Below are 18048 nucleotides of genomic sequence, written 5' to 3'. Positions count from 1 at the left end.
AAATGTATTCAAAAGGAATAGGACATATAAAGGAAGGACTTATACTTCTCCTTCCTTATGGATCCACTTCTGACTTTGGCTCAAAAACTGCAGAGGCAGTTTTCCAAAAACTACTAGAAAAAAAAAAGGGGAAACTTAGCCTTGAAAGGCTGAAAAGAGAGACAGCCCGGGCATTAAGGGTAGAGATGAGTGAACTTACTCTCTCCTAGGACTGTATCCACCTTTTCCAGCCCACCGGAGCACCTGAAAGCTGAACTGATTTATGCAGGCTAAAGTCATCAACTGCCGAGCCGAGTAGTTTGTGACAAATCTAATCACTGTAACTTCGCTCATCTCTAATTAAGGGTGGCTACAAGTATGGGTAATCTCATAGTTAAACTAAAGAGGTGGACCTACCTGGGAGGGAAAAGTTGTGTTCTATAAATCAGTATCTTGGTTGCAGTTCAAGGTATATTATGTATATTTTGGTATTCTCATGTGGGTTGCACTATATTGGGCACACTATTAATCAACTAAGGCAGCATATTAATAAGCATCGATCCAATTAATAAGCATCGATCCATAGTGATATAAATAATCCCTGTTGACCAAGTGAGGGATGGTGACTATAGACAGCTGTGACACCAGGAGATGTACTGGATACCCTCAGGGTCTCAATGAGACCCTGAAATCCTTCTTTAACACTTTTTAGGGGCTTCCAATGGGCATAGTTTTTATATTTATATCTTTGAAAATTCTCAGAAAAACCCTTAAGGGATTCATTATGTTGTATTATTATTATTGTATTCGTATATTTCTTAATATTATTGTACTATTTTTGTTCAATTTTAATATTGTTGATTTAGGCAGCATACGTTTATTATTACATACTTTTGGAGGTTTTTTTAACTCCTCTTTTTGTTTGCTATCGTGGAGTAGATGAGGCATTTAGACGTGTTGATCGCACCATTTCCAGTGTTAAGAACTTATTCTCTGTGGTCCATGGGAACCGGATGTGGCGCGGCCACCATCACTTCCGGTCTCGGGGAGACTGGTTGTGGTGTGGCTGACGTCACTTCTGGCCTTCAGTGACATTCATTCTATATGATGGCAGGACCGGATGTGATGTGACTTTGGCTGCCCTGAGCTGGATGAACGGAACCCATTCGTGAGTATAGTGTATATATAGTTTGTTCTGATTTGCATGTTTTATGCCCGAGAAAAAAGTTATTGTAATAGGAAAACCTCCTAAACAGGTTGCATTATTGTTGTACTGTAAGAACTCTTTTTGGGTTAAATGTTCTATTTGAGTTGATTGACTCTGGTCTACTTTACAGGGAATTGGTTACTACTGGAACCAAAGCTTATACAGGAAACTAATATGCTGACTTGGAGGGGGGTACTTGGAGTGTACACTTGGTCCCCCACTGAGGAGTAAGTTACTTCGCTCTTTGCCCTTATATAATCCTGAGCACAGTTGTTTGTTTTCTCCTTGTTTTTCCATTGTTAAAGGGGTACTCCGGTGGAAAACTTTTTTTTTTTTTTTTTTTTAAATCAACTGGTGCCAGAAAGTTAAACAGATTTGTAAATTACTTCTATTAAAAAATCTCAATCCTTCCAGTAATTATTAGCTGCTGAATACTACAGAGGAAATTATTTTCTTTGTGGAACACAGAGCTCTCTGCTGACATCACGACCACAGTGCTCTCTGCTGAATCACGAGCACAGTGCTCTCTGCTGACATATCTGTCCATTTTAAGAACTGTCCAGAGTAGGAGAAAATCCCCATAGCAAACATATGCTGCTCTGGACAGTTCCTAAAATGGTCAGACATGTCAGCAGAGAGCATTGTGGTCGTGATGTCAGCAGAGCGCTCTGTGTTCCAAAAAGAAAAAAATTTCCTCTGTAGTATTCAGCAGCTAATACGTACTGGAAGGATTAAGATTTTTTTTGATAGAAGTAATTTACAAATGTGTTCAACTTTCTGGCACCAGTTGATTTAAAGAAAAAAAAAAGTTTTCCACCGGAGTACCCCTTTAAAGCAAACTGTCCAGCTGAAACAGTGCAGCGTGAGAAAGAATATCTGGTTTTCCATTTTTAACATTAAAAGAGCAGTAAAACTTGAGTACAAAAATTACATTAAAACGGCTGCTAATATTATTGTAGAGGGTATCAGAAGTGGAGATATGGGAGGTAAAGTAGGGATCATGGGGGCAGACATTTTCTTAACTTCCTTTTAGTAATCTAATGTAAAACATGGCTGATAACAGGGAATAGGTTACATTCAACTGCACAGTAAATATGGCTCTGTATATCAGTTTTAGTGTTCTCCTAAGATGAATGGGACTGTAAGATGGCGCTTGTAACTTTATTGGAGCTTTACCTCTCTATGAGGTTTTATTTTTGTCCGATTCACACACATGCGCATCAGATGCTGTTTTGTGGAGTCGTTCTCTCTTAGGAACTTTGCTTTTAGGAATGGATTTCCTTATATTATGGTGCTGTACAATGGCACCACATGACAACCATAGGCACTCCTAAAACTCCTGTGAGCCTACGCGTGAAATCAGAGTCATACTGAGACTTCTACAGCTGTATGAAGGTTTGGAAGAACTCGTAGATTGCAAAGAACAATACTATAGACATGTGCATTACCACTAAATAAAAGTTGAGGCCTCACTTAAATACATGATGTTTGTTTTTTTATAGATTTTTTTTATAGAATTCAGCTTCACAGGGTAAATAATACAGTGATCCCTCAACATACAATAGTTTCAACATACAATGGTCTTTTCTGGACCATCATAACTTGAAACCAGACTCAACATACAGTGTACAGACAGTCCAGATCTGTGAAACGTGTCACAACTGGAGGAACTGACCAATCGGAATGGGCATTCACTGGTAAATCACCTCTATTACTGAAGTGCATGCACTGACTGTCTGGTAGCGCCCCCTACAGTACAGGGAGGAACTACAAGTTCTGTACTACTCCTTACCTGTGCCAGGGTTAGCTGCTCCTTTTGGACACCAAGTAAGGGCGGCTCCATTTGGGACACTGGGTGTACTGTATAGTACCTTGGAGAAGCTCCTGTCCTCTTCATAAACCATTGTTTCCCAACCAGGGTGCCTCCAGCTGTTGCAAAACTACAACTCCCAGCATGCCCGGACAGCCGTTGGCTGTCCGGGCATGCTGGGAGTTGTAGTTTTGCAACAGCTGGAGGCACTCTGGTTGGGAAACACTGACCTAGACAGTGATTTACAGCTCCCAGCAGATCTTTCTTACTTTTATATGTAAGGACTTGCTTTATCTATATTAGTTATCTACTTATTTTTCTTTTATCCTTACTTTTCTCCTATTTTTGGATGACATTTTGGTGGCTTCAGAACCAATTACCAGGTTTCCATAGAGTTATGGTCTCAACATACAATGGTCGTCCTAGAACCAATTAATATTGTAACTTGAGGGACCACTGTATAACATAAAAAGTTTAAAGTGTGCATGTCAAAAGTTTTGATGTAGGTGTAGGTCTGTATGTTCAGACCCAGACTTATTCTTAGAACAATTAGGAACGGGGGAGGTATAGATAGGGCATGGCTGAGCTATTTTCTTCCCGCTCTTTGTGCACGCAACACAGGATGGTTCGATAGACTTTAGGTTTGTCTCGGTCATGTACACATACCGTGTTTCTCCGAAAATAAGACCGGGTCTTATATTAATTTTAGTCACAAAAAACACACTAGGGCTTATTTTCAGGGTAGGGCTTATTTATTCATGGGGGGCTGCAGGAGTGGGGAAGATGGAGGCTGTGGGAGTGTGGAGGATGGGGGGCTGTGGGAGGATGGGGGGGCTGTAGCAGTGTGGAGGATGGGGGGCTGTGGGAGTGTGGAGGATGGGGGGCTGTGGGAGTGTGGAGGATGGGGGGCTGTGGGAGTGTGGAGGATGGGGGCTGTAGCAGTGTGGAGGATGCCACACTCCTCCCATCTTCCACACTGCTATAGCCCCCCATCCTCCACACTGCTATACAGCCCCCCATCCTCCCACAGCCCCCCATCCTCCACACTGCTATACAGCCCCCCATCCTTCCACAGCCCCATCCTGCACACTCCCGCAGCCCCCCCATCCTCCACACTCCTGCAGCCCACCATTCTCCACACTGCTACATTACTGGTGGCCGTGGTCCGGATCTGGACCGCAGTCCACCAGTTGAGTACCCCTGGCCCTAGGTCTTATTTTCGGGGTAGGGCTTATATTGCAGCCCGCCCCAATAATCCAGCTAGGGCTTATTTTTGGAGTAGGGTGTATTTTTGGGGAAACAGGGTAGGTGGGAGAGAACACGCTTAGGATGAAATTCACGCTTGTTCATTTGAGGTCTGAACACCCAAACCCTGAACAATCAAGGCTTTTGACATGTTTATACAACTAGTAACAGTGCCCATTTAAGGTCATATTCTTGTCTATGGAAAAGATTTTGTCAGATCATCACTAGAGCAAGCATGTGGTACTCTACACAAGAATTTCCTATGGAGGCAATATCAGTAAAGAGTTGATTTTTGCTATAATGTGAATATTTTCCCCATGGGGAAATGATTCCAATAACAGCAAAATATCTGTGCAAGTATGCTTTTTAATGGCGAATGTTCTGATGAAGAAGTACTGATACAGTGAAAAAGTATTGGAACATTCATTGGGATGAGGGTAAATCGGTGTGTCAATTCCTACAGTAGGCCAAGTATAGAAATAAGAGGTCCATAGCTTCTATACTTTACCATCTTTCTACAAATGCAGCAAATATTCTTAATAACTCTGTATATTTTACATGTTATACAAGCAAACAGCTTTTTCTTAAAAATGAATATAAAAGCAAATGGCATGATGCGTCACAAAAAATAAATCTTGTAGCAAAATGAAACCGAACTGTGCATAGATATTGATTTGTTTATAGAATGATAGGTTTAACAAATCCATATTCTAACATCACCAAAGAGTGGGTAATTCAATTTTGCTAAAACCAGGGTCCTTGCGCAGTTCCCAGTAGGTGTCATTAGAAACCCAGGTCTCCTTGTTATGGGCATCAACCACCTTCCTGCAAATAGAAAGATGGAGAGGAAAGAAATCCTTAAATTTGAGATGTAACCAATAGCCTTTAAACAATAGCAGATATAATGGCACAATCATGTGACTAAGGAAAGTTATCCCTTCCTGCTCATTATCCAATAATCACCAGGACCATTTTGCACCCTAGGCACTGAAAGACCAGTGCCAATGTGGCACCTTGTTGGGTGGAGTGGGCAGCACCAGTCAAAATTAAATAAGAACGAAAAAGGAAAATGTCTTACTTCCCCCTCCCCTACCTCCCATCGGAATTATTAGTTTAAACAATGTATTTCAAAAGGATGGCTGGCTGCATAAAGCTAGATGCTGCGTTACTGAAAATGAAAGTGGGGTCTCCCCAAACCATCCTGAATAGAGCGAATAAAAGCTGAGTGAGTACTGATTCCTTCTGTTCACTGTAATTTATGATGGCTTAAAGGAGAACTCCAGCCAAATGAAACTACCTTTATATATCTGCACATGTTAATGTTATATAACTTTTATAAATTACAGTCTTTGCTGAGCACATACCCGGTTGTTCTCAGCTTTTCCTTTAGGCAGGGAGTCCAGTAGATCTTATCACACATGATGACTAGCAGTAGACCACAGCTCAAAGAGCTAAGCTTCAGTGTGTCATGGGTTATCATCCCTGATTGGCTGAGGTGCACACACCTCCCTCACTCCCTAAAAGCAGCCCCTCCCTGCAGCTCACACAAGAAACGAGCGCAGGGGCTTATGGTTTGTGTACCTTTTTTTGCCTCACTCAGCTGGATTTTCAAACGCTGTTTATGGGGGCTATGGAGGCCCGATTTTGAAACAAATCAGCTGGGATGCTGCGGTTTTATTTTTACCACTTTTGCCTGGATATTTTCTTTAAGTCAGCAGCCATCAAATATTTTAGGACTTGGAGAAAGCACAGCCTGGATGGGGTGAGGGGGCATCAGCAGCCAACTTCTCTGTCAGGGCCCAGGATGTATGGGGGATGGTAAAGGGGGTTGTTAGCTCCTACCTTAGTTCTCTGGCTGCTCCAGGACTCCTTATCAATTACCTTTATTTATTACAGATTTAACCCTTACACTGCTTTTTGCAGAGATAACTGTTACATTAGCCACAGGAAGGCAGTGTGATGGTTAATTCTCCACACTTGTTGCCGCAATAAAACAAAATAAATTACAAGACCACATGGATCAGCAAGAGAATAAAAAAAGCTTACAGCCAGCATGACCACTACCTAGCACTCTTCTCTTGTCAACGCCTGCCATATTATGCAGCCTTAATACAATACTTTTATGCATCTGTATTACACCCACATATCCTAGCCTGACCACGGGTCTAATGACCCAAAATAGCAGCTGTCAGTTCCGGTCATCAAGCCTTCAGTTGATACAGAAATCCAGAAAATAAATGTATACTGTGGTAAAAAAGACCAAACAAAGTCACCAATAAACTATATCTGATCTATTAAGCTCCATTGGCTTGTCAGGGATATGTCGCAGTATCAATCAGGATACCCTTTTGCTGGTTTTCTGACATACGTGTGTTGGGGTGTATAGCACTTTACTTATGTGAACTTACACTAAGGGTATTATTTAGATGTAGTGGTCATGTCACAGTTGCAACAGTTTTAATTAAATATGTTATGTATGTGCAGTTGCATCATTTAAAGATGTCGGGCCCCAATGCAAAATCTGGTTCAGGGCCCCCCCAGGTAATGCTTTATTTATGGTACTGGTTTCCTCATATAGAAATAAGAGACCATAGGGACCCCTTAGCTACCTGGGCCAGAGTACAACCACACACTTGTTGTGCCCAGTCTAGGTGGGATTTTTAGGATTCAACCACGGGGAACCCACTGATATTTACAATGAAAGGGACAAGGCTCCTTTAGCTATGGAAGATGGGTAACAGTGGCGACTATCGGTACCTTTATGTTGCACACTTAGGTGCAAAGGACCAGGGGCATGTATTCATATGCTTCATCAGGAAAATATTGGCCAATACAGTGGATCATAGATTTTCTGCTGCTGGGAATGGTGAATGGGAACAGGAGAAGGAGAAACGTACCGGAAATATTTTGGTGTATATTCTATATGGTTATCATCAAAGTATTTTCTCCTCGTTCTCTGAAGCTCTTCTATTCTCTGTTTTTCTGCAGAGGCAGCTTCAACATTCCCTTCTTCAAGTAATCTGAAAAAAATATAAAACAAACAGATGCAATGTACTTTAGGTTTACCAAATTTAAGCCCACCAAACTGGTGATAGCACAATTTAGAGAACATGAAGAGCAGTACTAACATACCAGTTGTCATGGTCAAGAAATCCTAGTTTTAACGCCTCCATCGCCCCTATCACAAGTGCCCAGGAAGCAGCCCCTTCAATACAGCGCCCAACGCTATCTGTACTGAATGCTTCATTGACCCCTCCGCTCAGCTGTGGCTCCAATCAGGCCAGCTTTTTTTTCTGCAGCTCAGGTTATTTATGACTTCATGTATACTCTGTCCTCATATCCGGACCTCATATGAGGTCCTAATATCCCGATCTCATATCCAGTACTCATATCCCGTCTTCCACACTTAAATCGCTACACCCACCTGCCAGACAGTTGGCAGAATGTTTAAAGTCCAGGGCAATCTTTGCAGCATGTACTAAGTTTCATCAAAATATCTCCAGCCTTTTGGAAGTTATGCTGGAACATACACACATACATATGCTGAGACAGATAGATACATACAAAGGAAAACAGCAGCACTCCAATTCACGTGGAAAATGTGTATGGCTTTATTCACCAAACATCAGAGCTCACATTGTTGGGCTTGACAATGGCCGTGTGAGACGGCAAAAACGTCGCTCTGATGTTTGCTGAATAAAGCCATACACATTTTCCACGTGAATTGGAGTGCTGCAGTTTTCCTTTGTATGGGTCTATCTGGGACTTATTGATTAGTGTTGCTCGCGAATATTCGCAATTTGAATTTATTCGCGAATATCGCATATTCGCGAATATAGCGCTATATATTCGTAATTACGAATATTCGTTTTTTAATTTTTTTTTATATATTTTTTTTTTTCACAGTACACATCACAGTGATCATCCCTCTCTGCTTCCAGCTTATGTGGTGTAAGAAGGCTCTAATACTACTGTGTGAGACTGGTGCGCGAATTTTCGCATATGCGAAAGTTTGTGTATGCTAATTTTCGCATATTCGAATTTTCGCATATGTTATTTTTGTATATGCTAATTTTCGTATATGCAAATTTTCGCATGCGCGAATATTCGTATATGCGAAAATAAAACAAGACTATTACGAATATGCGAATATTCGCGAATATGACGAATAATCGTCCATATATTCGCGAATATTCGCGAATTCGAATATGGCCTATGCCGCTCAACACTATTATTGATACCAAAGTATAACCACAGCTTGCACTATTGCAAATAATCATTGCTACAAGTGCTGCCCAACTTCTGGAATTTTAGATAGATAGATAGATATGAGATAGATAGATAGAAAATCCAGAAACAGGGCTGCACTGAAGATTTGTGCGGTGGTGCAGGCTGTAATTGACTTGAGTCCACAAGTCCAGGGTAATCCAAAAACAAAGAATGGCAGAAGCACTCATGGAATACAAAGAATTTGTGGCTTTAATCCCCAAACATAGGCAACGTTTCGGCCGTCTCTTAGGCTAGGTTCATACTACGGAATTTCCAACAGAAATTCCGTCGTAAAATTTCCGTTAGAAATTCCGCTTGCTAAAATGTCTAGTGTAGTGAATGGTTTTCCGTTCACAAATTCACACTTCGGAATTTGTGAAGCGGAAAATCCGCTTAGAAAATCCGCTTAGAAATTTCCGCCTGAAGAAAGGCGGTGCTCTTTCTTCAGGCGGAATTTCCTTGCGGAACACATTGCAGTCTATGAGAGACTGCAGTGTCCGCGCGGTCCTAGCGCCGACTTATTCAGTCGGGCAGGCGGAACTCAGAATCTCCGGGCGAAAATTTTCTGCCCGGAGATTCCGTAGTCTGAACCTAGCCTTACGGTCATTGTCGAGCAACAAATGGTACAAAGTGCTGGGTATAAATTACTTACATCCAATATTACAATTGGTGTTACAGTGACAAAATGATTAAGACATTTACAAACAATTCGTGATTAAGATTACATAGATCGGGTTCATAAAAAGACTCTACACACTTATAAAAGAGCCTTACTATGTAAATATAAAATTTAGTGCATAATAACAGTAAAATTAGTCCATAAAATAATCCATAATTAATTATGTACACTGTATGTGCTAATTAGTGATACCTCAGTGAAGCAGGGGGGGGGGGGAAGAGCTGCGGTATGCACAGTGTCCATAATATTCCCCGTGGAACGCCAGGATATATTGTACACACTCCGTGTGTGCAACGCTTCCGGGTGGCAGGGAGGAAGTTACGTCATCTGGAACGCACTGACTCTAAGCCAGTGATTTGTGCACCTGCGTGCATCAGCACCATCTTGACCCCTTAAGGAAACAGCCCATATGGGCCTTAAGGACACAGACAATTAAATTTTTACGTTATGCAACCCAAAAAATACTATTTGTGTGGTGAAATTAAAAAGAAAACCGCAATTTGGCTAATTTTGGAAGGTTTTGTTTTCACGCCGTACAATTTACGGTAAAAATGACATGTGTTCTTTATTCTTTGGTTCAATACGATTAAAATGATACCCATGATAACATACTTTTCTATTACTGTTGCGCTTAAAAAAAAATCGCAAACTTTTAAACCAAATTAGTACATTTAAAATCCCCTATTTTGAAGACCTATAACCTTTTAATTTTTCCGTATAAGCGGCGGTATGAGGGCTCATTTTTTGCGCCGTGATCTGTACTTTTTATTGATACCATATTTGCTTATATAGAACTTTTAATCCATTTTTTATACATTTTTGGGGGAATAAAATGTTATAAAAAAGCATCTATTTTGGAATTTTTTTATTTTTACGTTCACGCCGTTCACCGTACAGTATCATTAACATTTTATTTTAATAGTTCAGAAATATTTACGCACGCGGCAATACCAAATATGTATATCAAATATTTTGTTAACACTTTTTGGGGGTGAAATAGGGAAAATGGAACAATTTAGGTTTTTATTGGCGGGAGGGGGTTTTTCCACTTTTTTTTTATTTATTTTTTTACCTTTTTTACTTTTATTTTTACACTTTAATAGTCCCCATAGGGGACTATTTATAGCAATCCCTCGATTGCTAATACTGTTCAGTGCTATGTATAGGACACAGCACTGATCAGCATTATCGGTAATCTTCTGCTCTGGTCTGCGGGAAGGCAGCGGAGCCAGGTGAGGGGACCTCCGTCTGCCGTGCTGGATGATCGGATCGCCGCGGCAGCCCTGCGGGCGATCCGATCATCCATTTTAGTGACCGCGATGTTGCAGATGCCGTGATCTGTATTGATCACGGCATCTGAGGGGTTAATGGCGGACATCCGCGGGATCGCGGATGTCCGCCATTACAGGCGGGTCCCTGGCTGCGATCAGCAGCCGGGACCTGCCGCGCATGATCCGGGCATCGCTCCGATGCTCGCGGTTATGCTTAGGACATAAATGTACGTCCTGATGCGTTAAGTACCACCCCACCAGGACGTACATTTATGGCGCTCGTCGTTAAGGGGTTAACAAAGGGCATGTCCCAAGTATCATCTTATTCAGATCCAGTGGTATACTGTAAGGCTCTGAAGTTCCTATTAGAGATGAACGAACTTACAGTAAATTCGATTCGTCACGAACTTCTCGGCTCGGCAGTTGATGACTTTTCCTGCATGAAATAGTTCAGCTTTCAGGTGCTCCGGTGGGCTCGAAAAGGTGGATACAGTCCTAGGAGAGAGTCTCCTAGGACTGTATCCACCTTTTCCAGCCACGGGAGCACCTGTAAACTGAACTAATTTATGCAGGAAAAGTCATCAACTGCCGAGCCGAGAAGTTCGTGATGAATCGAATTTACTGTAAGTTCGCTCATCTCTAGTTCCTATATACAAAGCGCATATTATTCTTGTGCTGGATTTACCAGCGCATCGCAGAGGGTGGGGATGTGTCACAATGGGAGCGTAAACCACGGTCCGCAGCGCATAAAGCGTCATGTAACCATGGTGATCTCGGGGCAACATCACTCCTCGGAAGGCGACGAGATCTTGCTGTCCTGATCCGCTCACCCGAGGTGCATCATCCTGACATTCACCCTTCCTCCTTTGCTTATTCATGTTAACTTAAAGGAGCTGCAGATCCAAAATACGAAAGGTAGATTGGAAAAAGGCAAGCACTAATGTAAAGAAGGCGTTCTCGTGGATATCATGTGGCACTAGTGCAGACTGTAGTCCCCCTCCTTAACTGCTTCACTGAAAAAAGGAAAAAGAGAAATAATTAGACTAAAGAAATTTTTTTTACCCAAATCCTACTGTGACGGATCCTAGAGTCACCCTACCTACTGGGATGGACTTTAGGACATCACTATTTGTACCCCTCAGTTGATGTTGTCCGGTGACATAAAGCTCAGAGTTAAAATACTTTTATTTACTGTTTTCATACACTTTCTGCACACGGTCCACTTTCGGTGCACAATACACCCTTTTGCACATGGTCTACCTTTTGCACACAGTCCACCTCCTTTACACAATACACCTTTTGCACATGGTTCACATTTTGCACACAGTCCACTTTTTGCACACGGTTCACCTTTTGTACAATACACTAATTCTGCACATGCTTCTCTTTTTTGCACACAGTCCAACTTATTCACACCTCCACCTTTTGCACTCAAGGCACTATATAGGGAGAGCTAATCACCTTTATTGGATTATCTCCCAGACTCACTGTCACCTGTATTGTCTTTACTGACCCTTCCCCCTGTGATGTCCTTCCTATAAAAGAAGATTATTGTTCCACAATAAAGAGTTCTGATGTTATACCTGAAGACTGGTGTTGCCTGGTTCTTTGGGTACAAGGATGCTGTGACGGACTGACTACATCAGAGTAAAAATCGGAGGCTTCTTATTCATAGGACTTACTTAATCATGGGTTACATATTTTACGGTTAACCTTGAATTATTCATTCAGACCAGAGTGCTTTAAAGAGTTAAGTGTGTAAATCCAATATAACTTATTCAATCCAGATTTCTCTTTCGGTTGTACTATACCCCGGTTAGACTACATCGGATGGGGGTCTCGGGGTTGGAGGTCTGTTGTAGGTGTGGGAGAGAGAGGGACACCTTTCTACATACGGTTTGGACTTGCTCCTGCGTTGTGCCCTTTTGGAGGGAGGTAATGATTTTCTTGTTGGATGACTTGGAATTCACCTTTGTTTTAACACCAGAGGTATGTTTGCTGGGGGTTATTAATGGGTTGGAGATGGGATCTTATAGATGCATTTTGGTCAGATTCCTCTTCTTTTGTGCGCGTAAAGTTATAGTGATGGCCTGGAAGGATGTGTCCTCACCCCCTCTGGCCCGGTGGATAGCCCTAGTTAATAAATGTGTTCCATTATATCATGCCCTTTATGTCAGTAGGAAATGTCCCAAAAAATTTGACAGGGTCTGGGTTCCATGGTTACTGCTGGATGTCTCTGCAGGGTGGGCCTCCCTTCCCTCGATTATGCATATTCGTTTCATTTTTTTTGTATAGCTACTCCTTTGGCATGACTAATTGGAAGGAGAGGGGGAGGGTCGGCTGGAACTGTTTATCTGTCTGTTGTTTAGTTGTTTGAAAACCAATAAAAATATGTTATAAAAAAAAAGGGTAACCCTGTCACCTCCCTTTTTCATTTTTTTTTTCATTTTTCACATGGTCAATCAATTTGAAACGAAGGTCTTTTTCTAGATGTCCACAATGATAAAAATGTTTTGCAACGGGGAGGTCCTGTCTCTTTTTATGATGATTATGATGATTTATTCGGGTCTTAAAATCCCACGTCGTCTCCTTTACGTAAATCAACTTACAGGGACACCACAAAATGTACACAACATACATAGAATTACAGGTTAAATAGTGTTTTATTATTTTGAATCTTGGGGCTGGAGAGGACCCAGCAGTCATGGTACATATTGGCACCAATGACAAAGTAAGAGGTAGGTGGAGTGTCCTTAAAAATGATTTCAGGGACTTAGGCCGCAAGCTTAAGGCAAGGACCTCCAAGGTAGTCTTTTCTGAAATACTACCAGTACCACGAGCCGCACCAGAGAGGCAGCGGGAGATCAGGGAGGTAAACAAGTGGCTCAGAAGCTGGTGTAGGAAGGAAGGGTTTGGGTTCATGGAGAACTGGGCTGACTTCGCTGTCGGTTACCGGCTCTACCGTAGGGACGGGCTGCACCTCAATGGGGAGGGTGCAGCTTTGCTTGGGGAGAAGATGGCTAGAAGGGTGGAGGAGTGTTTAAACTAGAGACTTGGGGGGAGGGAACCTACAGCAAAGAGGGGGAAGATAGTGTAGATAGAGAGGTGGGAATTATAAATGTACCTGGGGGTGGAGCGGAGGGAGGGGTTAGAATAGTTAATAGGAATAAGCTTCATAGGAAAATAAAACTTACACCCTTGAATCCCATTAACCCCAATAACATAAAGGATGGAAATGTAAAGTGTATGTTCACAAATGCCAGAAGCCTAGCAAATAAAATGGGGGAGCTTGAGGCCTTGATACTGGAGGAACATATTGATATAGTTGGGGTCACTGAGACATGGCTGGACTCCTCGCATGACTGGGCTGTCAATCTGCAGGGGTTTACATTGTTTCGCAAGGATAGAATGAACAGAAAAGGTGGTGGAGTCTGTCTGTATGTAAGAAGTGGTATGAAAGTCAGTGTGAACGATGCCATAGTGTGTGATGATTCTGAGGATGTGGAATCATTGTGGGTAGAATTACAAAAGGAGGGAAATACTGAAAAAATAGTATTTTGTGTAATCTACAGACCCCCTAATATCACTGAAGAGATAGAAGTTCGGCTTCATAAACAAATAGAGAGGGCCGCCCGGGCAGGTACAGTGGTAATAATGGGAGATTTTAACTATCCAGATATAGATTGGGGTCCGGGGTTGGCTAAAACTACAAAGGGGCGACAATTCCTAAATTTATTGCAGGATAATTTTATGGGCCAGTTTGTGGAGGACCCAACAAGAAGTGATGCCTTGTTGGATCTGATCATTTCCAACAACGCAGAGCTGGTTGGTAATGTAACTGTGCGGGAAAACCTTGGTAATAGCGACCACAATATAGTTACTTTTGACTTAAAATGTAGAAAACAAAGACAGGCGGGGAAGGCAAAAACATATAACTTTAAAAAGGCAAATTTCCCTGGGCTGAGATCTGCACTACAGGACATAGACTGGGGGGAGGTGTTGTCAAATACTGATACAGAAGGTAAATGGGACATCTTTAAATCAACTCTAAATAACTATACAGCTAAATATATACCAAAGGGGAACAAATATAAACGATTAAAACTAAATCCTACATGGCTGACACATGATGTTAAAAGAGCAATAAACAACAAAAAAATAGCCTTCAAAAAATACAAATCTGATGGGTCAGCTATAACATTTAAACAGTACAAGGAGCTTAATAAAATCTGTAAAAATGTAATAAAAACAGCAAAAATTCAAAATGAGAGACAGGTGGCCAAAGAAAGCAAAACTAATCCTAAATATTTTTTTAGATATATAAATGCAAAAAAACCTAGGACAGAGCATGTAGGACCCCTTAATAATGATAATGGGGAGGTTGTCACAGGCGATCAAGAGAAGGCGGAGCTACTGAATGGGTTCTTTAGTTCTGTATACACTATGGAAGAAGGAGCTGACATTGGCCAGGTCAGTGCTGGTAACACATCATGTAATGTACTGAACTGGCTTAATGTAGAGATGGTACAAGGTAAGTTAAGTGATATAAATGTAAGCAAATCCCCAGGACCGGATGGACTACACCCAAGAGTTCTTAGAGAGGTAAGTTCAGTAATATCTGTACCCCTGTTCATGATATTTAGAGATTCTCTGGTGTCTGGTATTGTGCCAAGGGACTGGCGCAAGGCGAATGTGGTGCCAATCTTCAAAAAGGGCTCTAGGTCTTCCCCAGGAAACTATAGACCGGTAAGTTTAACGTGCATTGTGGGTAAATTGTTTGAAGGACTTATAAGGGATTACATACAGGAATACATAGGGGATAATTGTATTATAAGTGATAGCCAGCATGAGTTTACTAAGGATAGAAGTTGTCAAACCAATCTAATTTGCTTTTATGAAGAGGTGAGTAGAAGCCTTGACAGAGGAATGGCTGTGGATATAGTGTTTCTGGATTTTGCCAAAGCGTTTGATACTGTCCCTCATAGACGTCTGACAGGTAAGTTAAGGTCTTTGGGTTTGGAAATTTTAGTTTGTAACTGGATTGAACACTGGCTCATGGATCGTACCCAGAGAGTGGTGGTCAATGATTCGTACTCTGATTGGTCCCCGGTTATTAGTGGTGTACCCCAAGGTTCAGTACTGGGAGCGCTGTTGTTTAATTTATTTATCAATGATATAGAGGATGGTATTAACAGCTCTGTTTCTATCTTTGCAGATGACACCAAGCTTTGTAGCACGGTACAGTCTATAGAGGATGTGCATAAGTTACAAGATGACTTGGATAGACTAAGTGTCTGGGCATCCACTTGGCAAATGAGGTTCAATGTGGATAAATGTAAAGTTATGCATCTGGGTACTAATAACCTGCATGCATCGTATGTCTTAGGGGGGATTAAACTGGCAGAGTCACTGGTAGAGAAGGATCTGGGTGTACTTGTAGATCACAGACTACAGAATAGCATGCAATGTCAGGCTGCTGCTTCCAAAGCCGGCAGGATATTGTCATGTATCAAAAGAGGCATGGACTCAAGGGACAGGGACATAATACTCCCCCTTTATAAATCATTGGTACGGCCTCACCTGGAATATGCTGTTCAGTTTTGGGCACCTGTCCATAAAAGGGACACTGCGGAGTTGGAAAGGGTGCAGAGACGCGCGACTAAACTAATATGGGGCATGGAACATCTTAGCTATGAGGAGCGATTAAAGGAGTTACAATTGTTTAGTCTTGAGAAGAGACGTTTAAGGGGGGATATGATAAACGTATATAAGTATATTAATGGCCCATACAAAAAATATGGAGAAAAACTGTTCCAGGTTAAACCCCCCCAAAGGACGAGGGGGCACTCCCTCCGTCTGGAGAAGAAAAAGTTTAGTCTCAAGGGGCGACACGCCTTCTTTACCGTGAGGACTGTGAATTTATGGAACGGTCTACCTCAGGAACTGGTCACAGCTGGAACAATTTACAGCTTTAAAACAGGATTAGATACATTCCTGGAACAAAATAACATTAATGCTTATGAAGAAATATAAAATCTCATCCCTTCCCAATATCGCGCCCTACCCCTTAATTCCCTGGTTGAACTTGATGGACATATGTCTTTTTTCGACCGTACTAACTATGTAACTATGTAACTATGTAACTATCTCCATAGAGACATTGACTCGACGTACGTGAGCTAGAACAATTAATTAAAGAAAATTTGCCCAATAGTGAGGGTGAAAAATTATTGGATAAACAAAGGACTTTCTACAAAAACTTAAAATAGAGCAAGAGGAGAGCAAACGGACCAAGTGGGCCAGAGACCAACAGGACTATCTTACCAACAAAGTCCATCTGTTGGGCACACAACAAGTTGGAACCAGGAAATCGAATAAGAAGGACAGAGGAATTACACAGGACATAAATCAAACCCATCCAACCACTTCTTCCATGGATGATTTTTTAGGACACAGCACCCATCATTCCACAACCCACCAGACATGGTGGACGCAGACATAGGAGGTCCCATAAAAACACGGGGACAGCGGAGCTCCAACACACTATAACCAAAGATAATTCAAGAAGAAACCGCACATAAATAATTAGTGGTAAATATATCATCTGTACCCTTATCTAATGTTCAGTTACAATTACTTGTCAAGGGACTGAATTTTTGCCCGACATCTAAGCTGGACTGGTTTCAGTTGGAGCTGGACCTCCTGCAGTTCTTTAGAAAACTTAGGATAAAAGTCTGGTTTTTGGGGGAACGAGAAGGGGGTCCACCTCCAACTGCAGCTCCATGTATGACAGACAATACATGTTTTTGTTTGAAGAATTATGACATTAATGTGATGAGTGACTTTTCCCCAGTGGTTAATTCACCTATGTTGAAAACATTTTTACCCTTGTGAAAAAGAGATATTAACCCCTTAAGGACTGAGCCCTTTTTCGTAATTCTGACCACTGTCACTTTAAGCATTAATAACTCTAAGATGCTTTTACCGAATATTCTGATTTTGAGACTGTTTTTTCATGACATATTCATGACATATACTGTAACCGTGGTCACCAAACTGTGACCCTCCAGATTTTGCAAAACTACAACTCCCAGCATGCCCAGACAGCCTTTGGCTGTCTGGGCATGCTGAGAGTTGCAGTTTGGCAACCACTAGGAAGGCCGCAGTAAAGATCGCTTTACTGCCACCTAACTTGCCCCCCCCCACCGTCGCTTCCCTACCTGCGCCGTGATCTCCGCTGGATATCTCCAATGATCGCTGGTCCCCAAGCCATCTTCTTTTCAGGTACCGGCCTCCATCTTCTCCCCCCATTCTGCCCGACATCCAGGGGTGGGCAGAGCGGGGGGTTTCCATGGCAACCCCCTGTCATGCGCTGCCATTGGTCAGAATTCATTTCTTACCAATGGCAGGGGATAGGAGGAGATCGCAGCGCTGCAATCTCGCTCCTATCCCTCAAGATGATTGGGGCTGTCACTGACAGCTCCGTTCAACCCTATTTTCCGAGCGATCGGGTCACCAGAGACCCGATCAGCCCGGAATAGCAGAAAATCGCATGTCTGAATTGACATGCGATTTTCTGGGATCGCCG

General features: G+C 42.1%; 1 protein-coding gene across 1 annotated transcript in view; it reads right to left on the bottom strand.

Moving 5' to 3' along the window:
- Positions 1-4078: 4078 nt before the first annotated feature.
- OSBPL6 (oxysterol binding protein like 6) overlaps positions 4079-18048 on the bottom strand; it is a 282887-nt gene continuing 268917 nt past the window's right edge. Inside the window, 2 exon segments of the mRNA XM_056536461.1 lie at positions 4079-5066; positions 7139-7261. Coding sequence (XP_056392436.1) covers positions 4958-5066; positions 7139-7261 — 232 coding nt within the window. The 3' untranslated portion in view covers positions 4079-4957.

The sequence above is a fragment of the Hyla sarda genome, chromosome 8 (assembly GCF_029499605.1).
Source record: "Hyla sarda isolate aHylSar1 chromosome 8, aHylSar1.hap1, whole genome shotgun sequence".
Lineage (NCBI taxonomy): Eukaryota > Metazoa > Chordata > Amphibia > Anura > Hylidae > Hyla > Hyla sarda.
The sequence above is the reverse complement of the archived record's forward strand: the minus strand, read 5'-3'. Positions and strand labels throughout refer to the sequence as shown.